Consider the following 16832-nt stretch of genomic DNA (forward strand, 5'->3'; position numbering starts at 1 on the left):
TTTATCAATGTTATTGATCTTTTCAAAGAACCAGCTTGTGGTTTCCTTGATTTTGTCCATTGGTTTAGTGTTTTCAATTTCATTTATTTCTGCTCTAAATTTCTATTTTTTTCCTACTTAATTTGGATTTAATTTGCTTTTCTTTCTTGAGTTTCCTAAGGTTTGGAAGTTTAGATTATTGATTTTAGATCTTTCTTTTCTAAATATGCATTGAGTGCCATAAATTTCCGTTTAAATACTACTTTCACTGCATCCCACAAAATTTGATAAGTTGTATTTTCATTTTCATTTAGTTCAAATATTTTTCAACTTCTCTTGAGACTTCTTCTTTGACCCATGTGTTATTTAGAAGTGTATTGTTTTGTCTCAAGTATTTTGGAATTTTTCAGCTATCTTTCTGTTATTGATTTTTTAATATGGTTTATTTCTTAGTTTAATTCCATTATGTTCTGAGAGCATACTTTATATGATTTTTATTTTTATAAACTTGTTTAAGGTATGTTTTATGGCCCATACTGTGGTCTGTCTTGGTGAATGTTCCATGTGAGTGTGAGAAGAATTTGCACTCTGCTGTTCTTGGGTGCAGTATTCTATAGCTGTCAATTAGATCCAGTTGATCAATGGTGGTGTTCAGTTCACCTTTGTCATTACTGATTTTCTGCCTACTGGAATATCAATTACTGATAGAAGGGCGTTAAAGCCTGAAACAACAATAGCGGATTAATCTGTTTCTCCTTGAAGTTCTATCAAACTTTGTGTCATGTATTTTGAGGCTCTGTTGTTAGGAGCATATACATCATGGATTGTTATGTCTTCTTGAAGAATTGACCCCTTTAGATCGTTATGTAATGCCTCTCTTTGTTCCTGATAATTTTCCTTACTCTGAAGACTGCTCTGTCTGAAATTAATATAGCTATTCCAGCTTTCTTTTGATTAATGTTAGCATGGTATATCTTCCTTCATACCTTTACTTTTAATCTGTCTATATGTTTATATTTAAAGTAAGTTTCTTGTAAACAACATATGCTTGAGTCTTATCTTATTAAAAAATTTTAATGAAAATTCAGATTTTTATCTTTTTTGAAGTCTTATTAAAAGACAGTATCTTTTAATTCGTGTATTTAGACCAATGATGTTTAAAGCAATTATTGATGTTGTTGGGTTGATATATAACATATTTTTACTGTTTTCTATTTGTTACCCTTGTTCTTTGTTTCTTGTTTTGTTTGTTTGGTCTTCTACTCATTTTCTGCCATCTCTGTTTTAATTGAGCATTTTATATGATTTCATTTTTTCTCCTCTCTTAGCATATCAGTTATACTTATTCTTTTAAAAATTTTAGTGGTTTCCCTTGATTTTGCAGTATACATTTACAGCTAATCTAAGTCCACTTTCAAATAACACTATATTACTTCATAAGTAGTGCAACTACCTTATAACAGTATTTCCAATGTCTCCCTCCTATCCCTTATAACATTGTTATCAGTCATTTCATTTATCCGTAAGCTATAATCACCAAATACATTGTTGCTATTATTATTTTGAAGAAACTGGTATCCATTAGATCAATTGAGAATTTTTTTTTATTATTTATTTATTTTTTTTTTAAAGATTTTATTTTTTTCCCTTTTTCTCCCTAAAGCCCCCCAGTACATAGTTGTATATTCTTCGTTGTGGGTCCCTTTAGTTGTGGCATGTGGGATGCCACCCCAGCGTGGTTTGATGAGCAGTGCCATGTCCGCGCCCAGGATTCGAACCAACGAAACCCTGGGATGCCTGCAGCGGAGTGCGCGAACTTAACCACTCGGCCATGGGGCCAGACCCCAATTGAGAATTTTTTTAAAGATTTTTTTTTTTGCCTTTATTATTCTTCTCTAATGTACTTCTTTTTTTTATGGAGATCTGAGTTTTGGACCCTTATCATTTTCCTCTTTCTGGAGAACTTTTTTTTTTTTAACATTGTTTGCAAGGTAGATGTACTTGTGACAAATTCCCTCAGTTTTTGTTTGTCTGACAAAGTCTTTATTTCTCCTTCCCTTTGAAGGATGATTTCACTGAATAGATAACTCTAGGTTGGGGTTTTTTTCCTTTCAACAATTTTAATGTTTTACTCCACTCTTTTCTTGCTTGCATAGTTTCTGAAAAGAAGTCCAATGTAATTCTTATCCTTGCTCCTCTATAGGTAAGATGTTTTTTCCGTCTGGCTTCTTTAAAGATTTTCTTTTAGTCTTTGATTTTCTGCAGTTCGAATATTATATGACTAGATAGGTTTTTTGATGTTTCCTGAGTTTCCTGGATCTGTGGTTTCGTGTCTGTCATTAATTTTGGAAAATTCTCCATCAGTATTGTCTCAAATATTTCTTCTGTTCCTTTCTCTCTTTCTTCTCCTTCTGGTATTCCCATTACATGTACATTACACCTTTTGTAATTGTCCCACACTACTTAGACGTCCTGTTCCATTTGTTTCATTCCTTTTTCTCTTTGATTTTCAGTGTGGGAGGTTTCTATTGACATATCCTCACGCTCACCTCACTGATTCTTTTTCATGTGCTTATTAGCCATTTGTATATCTTTGGAGAAGTGTCTACTCAAACCTTTTGCCCATTTTTTAATCAGGTTTGGTTTTTTTGTTGTTCAGTGTTTTGTTGTTAGTGCTGTTGAGTTGATTCCAACTCCTAGCGACCCTGTGTACAGCAGATTAGAACCCTGCCTTGTCTTTTTATTTTACGCCATCCTCTCATCTTCTAACTATATCAGACAATGCTCCAATGCTATTTGTAGGGTTTTCGTGGCCAGTTTTTTGGGAAGTGGTTGGCCAAGTTCTCCTCCTTAGTCTAGAAGCTCCACTGAAATCTTCCACCATGGGTGACCCTCCTTGTATTTGAAATACTGGTGGCACAGCTCTTTAGCGTCACAGCAACATGGAGCTGCCACAGTGTGACAGTTAGCAGATGGATGGTGTGATTCCCTGACCAGGAAATGAACCCAGGCCATGGCAGTGAGAGCACCAAATCTTAACCACTAGACCACTAGAGCTGCCTGTGTTGAATGTTAGGAGTTCTCTATATATTCTGGATATTAATCTTATATATGATTTGCAAATAGTCCTCCTAGTCTGTTGGTTGCCTTTTTACTCTTGATATTGTCTTTTAGTGCACAGTATTTTTACTTTTTTTTTTTTTTTAAAAAGATTGGCACCTGGGCTAACAACTGTTGCCAATCTTTTTTTTTTTTTCCTCCTTTATCTCCCCAAACACTCCCCCCCCACCCCCGTACACAGTTGTATATCTTAGTTGCAGGTCCTTCTAGTTGTGGGATGTGGGACGCCACCTCAACATGGCCTGATGAGCGGTGCCATGTCCGTGCCCAGGATCCGAACCCTGGGCCGCCGCAGCGGAGCACGCGAACTTAACCACTCAGCCACGGAGCCGGCCCCTATTTTTACATTTTCATGAAGTCCAATTTACCTATTTTTTCTTTTGTTTGCTGTGCCTTTGGTGTCATATCCAAGAAATGTGCTAAATCCCATGCTGTGAAGCTTTTGTCTTCTGTTTTCTTCTAATAGTTTTAGGTCCTACATTTTGAGTTAATTTTTTTATATAGAGTTAAGTAAGAGTCCAACTTCATTCTTTTGCATGTGGATATCCAGTTTTCCCAGCACCATTTGTTGAAAAAAACTGTTCTTTCCCCATTGAGTAATCTTGGTACCCTTGTGAAAATTCTTTTGACCATATATGTGAGGATTTATTTCTGACCTCTCTCTTCCATTAGTCTGTATGTTTGCCTTGATGCCAGTACCACACTATTTTCATTACTGTAGCTTTGTAGTAGTTTTGATATCAGGAAGTGTGAGTCCTCCTACTTTGTTCTTTTTCAGGATTGTTGTGGCTGTTCTGGGTCCCTTGCAATTCCATACACATTTTAGAGTCAGCTTGTCGGTTTCTACAAAGAACTCTGCTGGCAGTCTAATAGGCATTGTATTGTATCTGTAGATCATTTTGGAGAGTATTGTCATCTTAACAATATGAAGTCTTCAGATCCATGAACATGAAATGATTTTCCATTTACGTAAATCTTCTTTAGTTTCTTTCAATGATGTTTTGTAGTTTTCAGAGTATAAGTTTTGCACTTCTTATGTTAAATTTGCTCTTAACTATTTTATTCTTTCAGTGCTATTATAAATGGAATTATTTTCTTAATTTCATTTTCATATTGTGCATTTCTAATATATAGAAGTACAGTGGATTTTTGTACATTGATCTTGTATCCTGAAACCTTGCTGAACTTGTTTATTGATTCTAATAGTTTTTAAGTGGATTCCTTAGGATTTTCTAAATACAAATCTTTGAGTAAAGATAGTTTTTCCTATTTCTTTCCAATCTGGATGCTTTTTCCCCCCTCTTGACTAATTGTCCTGGCTAGAACCTCCAGTACAAATGTTGAATAGACTGGTGATAGCAGGACATCCCCATCTTGTTCCCAGTTTTGAGGGAAAGCATCTGTTAAATATAATAGTATTCACTTTTAAATGTGATAGTTTCTGTGGATTTATACTGTCTGTTCTAAATCTTGACTTTTTGCATATGATTCCGTATCAGTACTATAAAGCAGCCTCGTTCTTTGTAAGAGTAGCATGATTTTCCATTGTATGAATATACCAAAATTTTTTTTAGTCAACCTTCTGATAGATATTTGGATGACTCTTTCTCTTACAAACCATGCTGTAATTTGTAGTCTTGCTAAATTTTATTTTGCACGTCTGTATATCTTTAGGATAAATCTTAAGAGAATCACTGTAATTTGGGTAGATATGGTCAAATTACTTACTGTGTTCCCACCAGAAAAAAATGTGTGAGTGTGCCTGTCTTCTACCATATTCTCACCAATATGGTTTGTTATCAGAATTTTTATCCTTGCCAATCTAATAAAGGAAAAAAGAGTATTTCATTATAGTTTTAGTTTGCACTTCTCTTACCATGAATGAGGTTGTATGTCTTTTCATATGTTTAAGAGGTATTTAAATTTGCTTTTCTGTAAATCTTTGTTTATAGTCTTTGCCCATTTCTCTTACTGTGTTATTGTTCTTTTTCTTATTGGTTTGTAGAAGTCTTTTATATGTAGGGAAATTAGCCTTTTGTCTGTAAGATAATTTGTAAGTATTTTGACCCTAGTTTGTCATTTGTATTTTGACTCTGCTGAATTTTGACAAGAAGAAATTTTAAATGTTCATATAGTTAATTTTATTGGGCTTTTAGTTTGTTTGTTAATTTATAGCTTCCAGATTTTGCATCATAGTTAGGTCTTTCCCACTCAAATATTATAAAAAGATTCTTTTATATTTTCTTTGAATTTTAAAGCCAGTACTATTAAATACTAAAACAAATTCTTTCTCCTTTTAAAAAGTATAACAGATTCCCATTTCTAGTTTTTTTGACATCTGTGTGGTTCTTCTAATTCTACAGGTGTCTCTAAGAGTGGCTCAGCTCCCTGAGTACCTTGAGATGTAATTTATCTAATCTAAGAATTTGAAATCCTCTCGGTTAACTAGATGATTTCTAACAAGTTCTTTAGAACTCATGAGAGAATTCAATTCTGATTTACTTATTTTATCCATGTTTTTGTTCACAACATATCTCTGATATATATTCAGAGTTATGTTCATATCTCTCATATATGCTCCTTTTTGATAGATGTATGCAGAAGCAAAATAAAAATTGAGTTCTCCATTCTTTCTGTCTCATTTCTACTTTCTGCTTAAATTCTTGTTTTTGACTATTTGTGTACTTCTCTTGATCTTTCTTGTTCTAAAGTCTCCAGAATAAAAGAAGAAGATGATTCTTGACCACAGTGCAAAGTATTTCCCATTTACTTAGCTTTCTCAAGGATTAGTTAATGAGCAATTACTACATGCTTAGCCGTGTTCTAAGATAGAAAATTTATCATATTTTGATTCTTTTAAGAGAGAAAGGCAAGGTTACTACATATAATAATAATAATACTATTGTCATTACTAGATAATAGTATTTGTCACTTTAGATATAGCCCACAACTTTTGTTTAAATGTTTTTGTTGTTTGCAAGCATGGTTGGACTGTGCTTGGGTAAAATACCCAGAAGTTCTGAAGAACTTTTTCTTCTCTGCAGTTCATTTTTCTGAGGTGCAGTGGTGAATGGGATTCTCAGAACTGGACAGACAGGAAGGCTAGGCCATATTTGTGTCAGCTCCAGATGTTCTCCACGGCTAGGCATGGCATGTTTCTCCAGCCACATGTGGAGGGTGAAGTATATTTTTATTGAGTTATGTGAACTTTCTAATAATGCTTTTTCTTAAAGGAAACAAGACCAATTTATTCAAATAGTATATGATTCATCTGTCCCTCTGGTCAGTTTTCAGTGTTTCCTTTGGCTTTTTTTGGTTTGATTAGTTAAATTCAAGTTGGTACTTGCCTCTTAAAGCTACTAAATAAATTCTAACTTTTAAGTGAATAGAGGTCCCAGCTTCTTTCACAATATCTTAGAGCTTAAAAAGCTACATACTAACAAATATGGATCTCCATTTGCTTCCTTGGGGAAAGCAAAATTGATCTTGATTTGAACCCCACTCTATTTCAGAAATTGGTTTTCCATAGTAATATAATTACAGCTGCAGTTTCACTAAAAAACTTCCTCTGAGAGTTTCTGTATTGCGTAGTGAGATTTTTTCCTACAATAGAACCAGTCTGTGTGGTTGATGTGAAAAAACTTTCATGTATGTTTCTTTGTTTTTATAACATATTTTTATCCTATTTGACTTCCCCTTTCTCTTTTGCTGTTAGTCTTTCCATATTCCCAACTGACCTCACCCAATTTGGGAGCAATAAGGTGGATGAACATAGAAAGGAAGGGAGCTATATTAGAGTTTTCAAGTCAGTGATCATTTCTGTTCCTTGTCCCAAAGTCTTGAATTGAACCAAAATCTACTAGTGTCTAAAGTATTGTTACTATATGCAGATCATGTAACATAGGATATTACAGAAAATATAATGGCATAGTACCTGAAAATTGTAAGCCAGTCATTACCTGTACCCTGGAGAAACAGGTGGTCTTTATAGCTCTTAATTAGAGCAAAGGAGTGAAGGTCATAGGAGTGGGTGGTATTCTGAACCATGGGAGCATAAAATAACTGCGGGGATAGATAATGGTGAAACAGAATTAACTTAACATGTCTGGACTGGAAAAGCAATGCTTAGAAGCAACAACTCAACTAGTAGTCAATGAGAGCATATCTCACACATTTGAATGAGTGAGAATAATGCATCATACATTAGATCAAATAACTTATAGTGATAAAGTTCAATAAGCTTTAGTAGGTAAGAGCTCAGGCCTTGATATTAGACTACCTGACTTTGCCACTTACTAGTCATGTGAACACAAGCAAATCACTTTATCTCATTTTGCATCAGTGTGTCTGTAAGGTGAGGATGATAATAACATACCTACCTTTGCTGAATATACACCCACACACACTCAAACTGCACTGAGAATATAGTTCTTGGCACCAAAAAAAGCTCTCAATAAATGTTAAGATTCTTTCCTTCCTTTTTCTTCTTAATCTTTCTTATACTACTATATGAGTATTAGAGTTTTGCTAGGCTAATTATGCTAGCTTTGTTAACATCAAATTTATATTAAAACAGTTAGCAATTCTGGCTTGTTTTGTGAGAGTTAACTAATTATGTACATTATTTTAGTTTTCTCCCAATGGTAATAATCACTCCATGATATATGTTGAGTGTCATCATCATCCTAACCTTATCAGATGTGTTTTATGCTTTCAGAAAATTACAAATTTACCTGTTCTCATTCTTTGTGGCATTTTCTTGTCTTCTTAATTTTCTTCATATCTAAATCTAATAAAAACTCTTTCTCTGTTTAAATTACATTTGGTCTTTGACATTTTTCTTTGCTTAATAACAGTTATAATTTCTTCTTTATCAGTTTATTTCATGTGACTTAAAAATTCTTCTGAGCTGTTTCTTAAAAATGTTGCTTAATATGTAGCCGCCTCTTCCACTTAAAAACTTATTTCACTCTGTGAATCACCTAGAAAAAATACATTTAAATGAAAAGATTTCATTTTTAAAATTAGAATATGTATTTGGATTCTGAAGGATCTGCTCTATATGGTAGAAATAGCATCTAAAGCGCTATTGGTATTAGGTAAAGTTTAATTGATACTGTTGCCACTTGGAATTTGGATTTTTCTTCAGCACTTACAGAAATGAATCTTAAAATATTAAGTGTAAGATTTCTCATCTTATGTGGTTTCATTTATAAATTTAACCTTAATAATTATGCTTTGTCTGTCTTCAAACCAAGACAGCAACCATTTGTCAGAAAAAGAAAGAACACTTAAAAGGTGGAGCCTGCTTAGTGTTCATTCTCAGTTTGAATTTAGAAAGGATAATTAGAACTACTTATTTCCTGTGACAGTATGATTCATGGTCCACTTTCCATGGAAAAGATCGTGAGATTAAAAAAAACAAAACAGCTTAAGGTGTAGAGACGTGAGGGGATCATTCTCCTAATGAAATCATGCAGTCCTTCGAGGTCCAGTTCAGGAGCCACTTTCCCTGAATTGACTTTCTTTTGCTTATTTTCAAAATTGGGAAATGGTAGCTTTAGGATTCTGGGGTTCCCAAAATTATTTTTATTATTTTTTGAATGGTAATCCACATAATGATTATGTTCTTTATTTTTATTCTTAATCATTTATTTGAATAAAGCATAAACAGAATCATCCAGAGCTTGAGCCTACACTGCAACTCATTAGGAAATTCTGTGGGGTAGGAAATATAATACATTTTTGAAATTGTCATCTGGCCTTTTCAGTTTTTTCATGGTTTAATTATAAAAATGAGTTTTCCATGACTTTTAGGATAGGAATAGGGGCCAAGATTTATTATACTGCATGAAAACATTTACTGTAAAATCCATATGTTGCCTCTGATTGAAATATTCAATTTGGTTTCAACAAATCAAACCCTCAAGTACTATCTTTTAAAACTTCCTTTATGAAAAAGAAAGAAATCAGGAAGAAAACCAAGGCCTAGAGCTCAACACTGTGTTATTACTTTAGTCTTTTATACTGTTGTCTTTTCAGGCTCATGAGAGGCTGGAAGATTCAAAACTAGAAGCTGTCAGTGACAATAACTTGGAATTAGTCAATGAAATTCTTGAAGATATCACTCCTCTAATAAATGTGGATGAAAATGTGGCAGAACTGGTTGGTATACTCAAAGAGCCCCACTTCCAGGTAAACTTTCCCCATCACTCTTCTCTCAAGTCCCCTGTATTCCCAAAGTATTCTTTAGTAAAACTCCAGTTTAAAGTGATGTTTTTTAAAAATTATTTAAGACCACATTTTGTAAATGAAAATTCTAACTTAGGTATTTTAGTATCCTGATATACTGAGAATAGTCAGACAGACACACATGACTAATATAGTGTCTGCCACAGATATGCAGCAGAATGGATTTTCCGATGAGTAGTTAAAAAAAAACAACCCTCATTCACCATCAGACCACATGCCAGTGATGGTTTCTCCCTGTGTTAGTGGAGTTTTCTTCCTCACTGCCACCCTTTCCCTGCCCTCCTGTGACCAGTCTTCCACATTTTCAGTACTGCTTCTGAGACTAGGGTGCAGTCGATGACCTCGGAACAAAGGAGAGCTCTGTGAGGGTAGAAACTATTACATGACGTACTTTCCATAGGTACATAAAGTAAGTGCAATTTAAGCATTGGTCTGTATCAGTGAAGAGTTAATCAGTTTAACAAGGAAGAATCAGTTTCAGGGAAGACAGAGGCGTTGGAGGAGATTGCTTATAGACCTGTAGTTAAGACAGTATGGTATTGGGGTAATTTTTTTTTTTTTTTTTTTTACCAATTTTCAAAGTAAAGAATTGTTTAAAATAGCAAACTCAAATGGTAATAAATGAGTTTTTTCAGTCCTTCTGTTTGTTAAATAGCATTGTGGACTTAGGAATTTTTCATTAATTCAAGTGTGTTACAATCCTTAAACTCTTTTTGGTTTTCAAATTTTCATGATTTTGACCAGTTGTGGGCAGATTTTTAGTCTGTGAATCTGAAGCTCATGAGAGTTCTTAACCACAGATATAAAATTGGGAATTATCAATGTTTAAGTAGTGGTTCGAGTCACAGGAGTGGATAAATCTGCCTAAAGGGAGAGTACTGTATAGGATGAAAACTGAGCAGCCCAGGTTAGAGATTTGAGTAACTTCTAGCATTTATAGGAATAATCTTTACATATGAATTTGTGATTTTTTTTTTCTTTTTGGAAGTTTTCTTCAGTCTCTTACATGTATTTTCAGAAATTGACCAGAAATTAGCAATTAAGCCCATATGCTGGTTGTTTCTACGCTGAACCTGTTGACATTTTCTCCCCTCTTTCTATTTTGGTTTATTGTTTTTGTTTTTTCTGAGGAAGATTCACCCTGAGCTAACATACACTGCCACTCTTCCTCTTTTTGTATGTGAGCCACCACCACAGCATGGCCACTGACAGACAAGTGGTGTAAGTCTGTACCTGGGAACCAAACCCAGGCCACCAAAGCAGAGACCACCAAACTTAACCACTAGGCCCCCAGGGCTGACCCAATGATTTATTGTCTGTGAACTTGTATTCCATCCACTCAAAAGACATTTTCTTTTAACTCGGCTTTACGTTGACTATACACAATTACAGGATAAATGAAAAATAAAAATAAATATACAAAAAGAATTGTAAGAAATTCCTAGAAAGCTAGATCAAGGTCATCCATGATGATAGCACATATATAGTAAATGTAGAAGGTAAAAGTATATTATACTCAGGACCATTACTGGTTCATTGTCTGCCCCCCCCCCCCAAAAAAATTATCTTTTATAGACGAAAACTTTATTGATAATGTAAAATTTCCTATCACTGATTTAAGATGTTGATATTTATCCATTGGACATCTTTTCTTTTCTTTTTTGGTGAGGAAGATTAGCCCTGCGTTAACATCTGTTCCCAATCTTCCTCTTTTTTTTTTCTCTCCAAAGCCCCAGTACATAGTTGTATATCCTAGTTGTACATCCTTCTAGTTCTTCTATGTGGGATGCTGCCTCAGCATGGCTTGACAAGTGGTGCTAGGTCCATGCCCAGGATCTGAACCAGCAAACCCCGGACTGCCAAAGCAGAGCACACAAACTTAACCACCATGCCACTGGGCCATCCCCTATTGGACATCTTTTTAACAGATGTTTTGTACATGTGAAAAATACACATTGCTAACATAACAGCTGTAGGGTAAAAATTAGGGTCCCTGCCATTTGAGTTTGTATAATAATTAATAACTAGGGAATGATGATAAGTATTCAATGATGATGAGTTTGTATAATAATTAATAACTAGGGAATGATGATAAGTATTCAACTGGTGATGACAATGGTGGCAATGAAATCCAGTGCCTCTATTGCACCACACTTGGAAATCTAGGTGCAATTTCCATTGAACATGTCACTTAAAAAAAATCACAAAACTCTATCAGTCTCTTCAAATTTTATAAAACAAGGAATATGGTATTGTTTGACGAGTAAAAGTATATATGTTTATATTTCTTTGAAAGGTTCTATATGCGTTTGATTTATCTCATACTTGGGAGTTTAATAATGTGTGCCTTGGAAATTTTTGGTACTCCACTGGGATAATGAACTAAGTTATTTTGAATAACTAAGTTATAATTTATTCCATCAGTAATTAATAACCAAAGGCTATTTGCATCCTTATAGTCACTTTTGGAGGCCCATGATATTGTGGCATCAAAGTGTTACGATTCACCTCCATCAAGCCCAGAAATGAATAATTCTTCTATCAATAATCAGTTATTACCAGTTGATGCTATTCGTATTCTTGGTATTCACAAAAGAGCTGGGGAACCATTGGTGAGTAAATGAATGAGCACTTTCTGAAATTTGAAATACTTATAGCTCAGTTACTACTCTCTTTTTTTCTCCTCCATAATTTGTATCATTAGGAAATCTTTATCCATATTTGTTTTATCAGTCCTTTCTGGCCTGTGTATAAATTACACAGCTGATGCTTTCTCAGCTTGATTTAGCATACAAAATTAAACCAAAGTAAAAAAAGTTAAACTGAAATAAAGGCCAGAAGAAGTTTGCCAATGGGTGGCAAAAATTTCAAAGATAACTACTTCATTTCTTTCTCATACCCTTTGAAGAAATGAACTTAGGTTGCTTGCTAATGACAGTATCAAAACACAAAAGAAATTTGTTATTAAAAATTGAAGACATGGTGGGACTCTATAAGTAGTGGAGTTTACAATTTCCTGCTAAAATTATTATTTCTAGGTCCTGACTATAGAACAGTAAAGTGGAAAAAAAGAAAAGCTGGGAACAAGACCGTCAGAATGCACAAATAGCTTTTCTTACTGCTGTGAGCTTCCTTTTATCCTGTGGAATGCAGCCTAATGTTTGTTTCATTTTTAAGGTTAACCTTAACATGGAGATTCCTTTTTTAAGGGTTGATATATGTCATCACAGTTGCAGGTGGTTTAAGGAGATTGGAATATTGAGACAGGAGAGAACATGGGAAAAGTAGGAACGATTCACTCAACTACCCTTAGAATTATTTTCTTATATGTACGTATTCATGAGTATTTAAGATTTCTTCCTAATAATCTAAAATCAATGATAATTCTCTTCCCTATTTTCTTTAGGGTGTAACATTTAGGGTTGAAAATAATGATCTGGTAATCGCCCGAATCCTTCATGGAGGAATGATAGATCGACAAGGTCTGCTTCATGTGGGAGATATCATTAAAGAAGTCAATGGCCATGAGGTTGGAAACAATCCAAAGGAATTACAAGAATTACTGAAAAATATTAGTGGCAGCGTCACTCTAAAAATTTTACCAAGCTATAGAGATACCATTACTCCTCAACAGGTTAGTAATAAAATTCTTGGCAATATTAAAAATACTTTTATTTCTTTAACCACACTGTTGGCTGTAACCACCAGTTGCTACTCTTTAGCTAAACAAAAGAGAAAAAACTGTCTTGTTTAATCATGCTGAATAGCCTTATTTTGTCATTGGTGAATTTTTGAATTTTTAAACAACACTATCTTACTGTTATAAAGAAATTAGGAAGGAAATCTCTCTGTGAACCCTGTGAACCCTGGCATTTCACTACGCTACCACTAAGTATCTGAAATGCCATAAAGCCTTTTAGTCATTAGTCTAGCAAACATTTTTGACTCCTATCGTGTTCCAGGCCCTGTGAGAGAATTAGGATGCAGTCCCAGTCACCTCCAGCTTGGTGTTCCTGTGATGGGCTAACTGGAGAATGAGCCCAGAAAGGGAGGATGGGTCCAGATTGAAAAGAATCTTGAACACCTGGTTTGGACACATTTGATCTGTATTTTGTAACTAATTTTTAGGTAAAATGGATTATTGAATAGGAGAATGTTTTAATGATGGTGATTATCTGGTCTCATTATGTTGAGTGAATTTCGGAAAAAAAGTGAGATGAAATTGTGTAACCAGGAAGCACATTTTTGAAGATGTGGGGTGTTTTGTGAAAGACAATTCTAATGAAAGGTTATGTTGTTGCTTGGGTTCAGATACCTATGCTGTCAGTGACTAGCTTATCTTCTCCGTGCTTCCTTTTCTCATCTGTATGATTAAGGATAATATTTCTTTTCTCAAAGGATTGTTATGAGGATGAAATGAGTTAATTCATGTAAAACTGTCATAGCAGCACCTGGCTCGTACTGAGCACTCAACAAGTAGCTGCTGCTGTTGTGATGGTGCTGATGAGGTGGCGGAGAGTGGTAGAATTGCCAAGAAAGAAAAAGTAGTAAAGTAATACAAATAAAGAATTGACAGTTATGACAGGAGTGTTAGAACTGAGGAGAGGGTTTTCAAGCTTAGATAACGTTGCTTCTACAATATCTATCAATGTTTTAGATGGCTTTAATCATTCAGGTTTATTCCAGAAATTTATTGTTTCATGTGTGAATGAAATAGTAAGATTTTTACATAAGACAACTGCTGGTGTATCTTATTTTCATATTGTTAATATGAGAATTTAAAAGCCTAGTCTTTGTATTGCCATACAATTCTTTGAAATAATATGTGTTGAATACCTGTTTTATATTGTTCTTTGGCAGTTAGGATAGAATATTTAGTCATGAATTTTAGTATGTAAATTGAACTTCTCAAAATACTTAGGATTATAATGAACTTTGGTTGAAATGAAGATAGAGACCTTGTCTTCAAGGAAAAGAATCATGAAGGAAATGGTATTAGAAATTAGATGTTTCATGTCACTCCTACCTCTCAGAATACCTTTATTCCTCCACTGACGCATTTCCATTTGGACCTGAGTAGACTGGAAAAGTAAAACCTGAGATTTGTTTATTAAAATTCTATGTTAGTTGTGATAGTTAGGAAGACTTTTCTTCCTGTGGTCCAAACTCCAGAATTATCAACTCACCATGACTATAATGGACTTTTACAGGAAAAATAAATTTTTGTAATATTAATAGCTGGGGCTTTGGCCCAAATTCCTTTGTAGATTCTGACCTGGTGAACTGGTCTGAAAGACATGAAATGCAAGGATATTTAGACCTGTCCTAGACATAAATTTTTCTCCATTTCATACTTTCTCAAACTCGGGTTTTTATTTAGCCTTTAGAACTGGGAGAGGGGATTGAAATGGGAAAGGAGAGGTCATCCAAGCCTAAGGCAGTCTCAGACCCATCCGATTATAAAAAGAAAATGGACTATAACATGAAAGCTTCCAACAGGAGAGCTAAAGCATGTACCCAAACTGGGGCATTTTTTAAGGTAAAAGGGGGGACAATTACTAATTATGCTGGAATAAAAGGCCTAAACAAGGACTGTCCTGAGCAATCTGTGGTCATCTTGCTAAGAGACACTAAAGGGAAGCAAGGGCATTTAGCCTCTTGAACTCCTCAGCTCGTTCACCGGGAGCTCCACCAGGCAGTCCTCCTGGGCCTGTCTCGACTCCTCCTCCGGATTGCCATGAGAGCAGAGGGAAGCCAGGAGCTCTCCCTACCAGGGCAGTGGTTTTCAAAGCATGGTCAGTAGATCATCTTTATCAGTATCATTTGGGGTGCTTACTAAAAATTGAAAATCTTTCATGAGACTGAGGATCTATATTTTTAAATTTGAAGATCAGGGTGAGTTGGAATTTGTAGCTAATTCTGAAATTCTTCAACTTATACATAGGTTGGGTTCCCAAAGGCTGTTCGTAATTCCATTTGTTTATTAAGGCCAAACTGATGTACCAAAAATAAAAGAAATTACAGTTCCATTTTACTCAAAGATATACATGTAACAATTCTCAACAAAATATTAGCAAATGAAATTTAATGATGTATTAAAAAAAGATAATACTACAAGTCCAAGTTGGGTTTATCCCAAGTATGCTAAGATGGTTTCATATTAGAAAATCCATGTATGTAACCAAACACATTAACAGATTAAAAGAGAAAAACCTCAATAGAGAATTTGATAAAATTCAATACCTATTCATGATTTTTTTTAAAAGATTAGTAAATTAGGAACAGGAAAAAACCTTAATCTTAGTAAAAAAAAAAAAAAAAAAAAAAACTAGAACAAACATTATTTTGAATACTTAACTGTTAGAATCACTCTCTTTAAAATCGGGAACTGGACTCTGAGCTGGTCTGCCCGAGACCATTTGAGTGCCAACCCCAGGCCCCCGTGAAGCCCAATTCCCACTGCACCCAGAGGAAAGAACCCGTCATAAACCGAGAGAAACTTGCCAAACTGCAGGCATAATTGTGCGTTGGTAAAAAGGGACTGCTCCAAGATGATATATTGAGTAACAGCTGATGTAACAAATACCTGTTATAACAGATGGCAAAACATCGTTAGTTCCCTGTAAAGAAACTAGGAATAAACAGTATCTCTGATGTTACAAAGGTAGGTATGTTTGTGCACCAGGGAATGGTGGTCCACTTTAACAGTTCTAACGCTCAGACATCTCTGGCAGCAAACACTTTCACTGTCACCAGCCATGCTGAACAAAGCAGCTGAGAGAAATGCCACCCAGCATCATGGACCAGCGTGATGTCAGCAAGCTTAGGGACCCTGGCGGAAGCTAAGTGGAAAAGCACCACTTGCTCTTGGGCAGCAGGGCGATCTTGTTCAGAATTTTGATGTCTTCCAACAGTGAAGCAAATGGAATTGATTCAGCCTGTAAAACAAATAATGAAAGTTAAAGAATTTTGACTGCTTTAAAAAATTTTCTTTAGGATGTAATGAAATACAGAAACCTGTAATATTTTAAGTTCTGAATCTCTTGGACACTGCTGCTTTTTAAATTCTCGTTTATACACAATTATTTGTTTGCAGTTAATTAAGCCAAAGAAGCCAGAACATAAAGCTTAAAACAAGGAGTAATAAAATCTTTGCCTAGTTAAAAAAAAAATACGAAGAACTAGAGAAGAATGTTCACTAGCACCACTTTTATTCAATATTTTATTGAAAGCCCCATAGGCACAAGAAGACAAAAATAAACTATAGAAGTAAAAGGTTTAGAAAGGAGAAAATAAAGCTTGTTTTCGAATAAATGATTTTTTGCATAGAAATCCCTCCTAAAACTGTAAATTATTAAAAATAACAGCATTGAGCAAGGTACTTGAAAATAAGATTAATAATTCATCCCTCCATATCTTCAGGGGATTGGTTCCAGGTCACTTTCCCACTCCCTGCGGGTACAAAATCCACAGATGCTCAA

General features: G+C 34.7%; 1 protein-coding gene across 16 annotated transcripts in view; it reads left to right on the forward strand.

Annotated features, from left to right (window-relative positions):
- PALS2 (protein associated with LIN7 2, MAGUK p55 family member) overlaps nucleotides 1–16832 on the forward strand; it is a 101426-nt gene that overhangs the window by 49000 nt on the left and 35594 nt on the right. For all 16 annotated transcript variants that reach the window (XM_023639385.2, XM_070265720.1, XM_070265721.1 and 13 more), the window contains 3 exons: nucleotides 9142–9294; nucleotides 11811–11963; nucleotides 12758–12985. In XM_023639385.2, coding sequence (XP_023495153.1) covers nucleotides 9142–9294; nucleotides 11811–11963; nucleotides 12758–12985 — 534 coding nt within the window. The remainder of the gene's footprint in view (nucleotides 1–9141; nucleotides 9295–11810; nucleotides 11964–12757; nucleotides 12986–16832) is intronic.

Source organism: Equus caballus, chromosome 4 (genome assembly GCF_041296265.1).
Source record: "Equus caballus isolate H_3958 breed thoroughbred chromosome 4, TB-T2T, whole genome shotgun sequence".
In the NCBI taxonomy this organism is placed as follows: domain Eukaryota; kingdom Metazoa; phylum Chordata; class Mammalia; order Perissodactyla; family Equidae; genus Equus; species Equus caballus.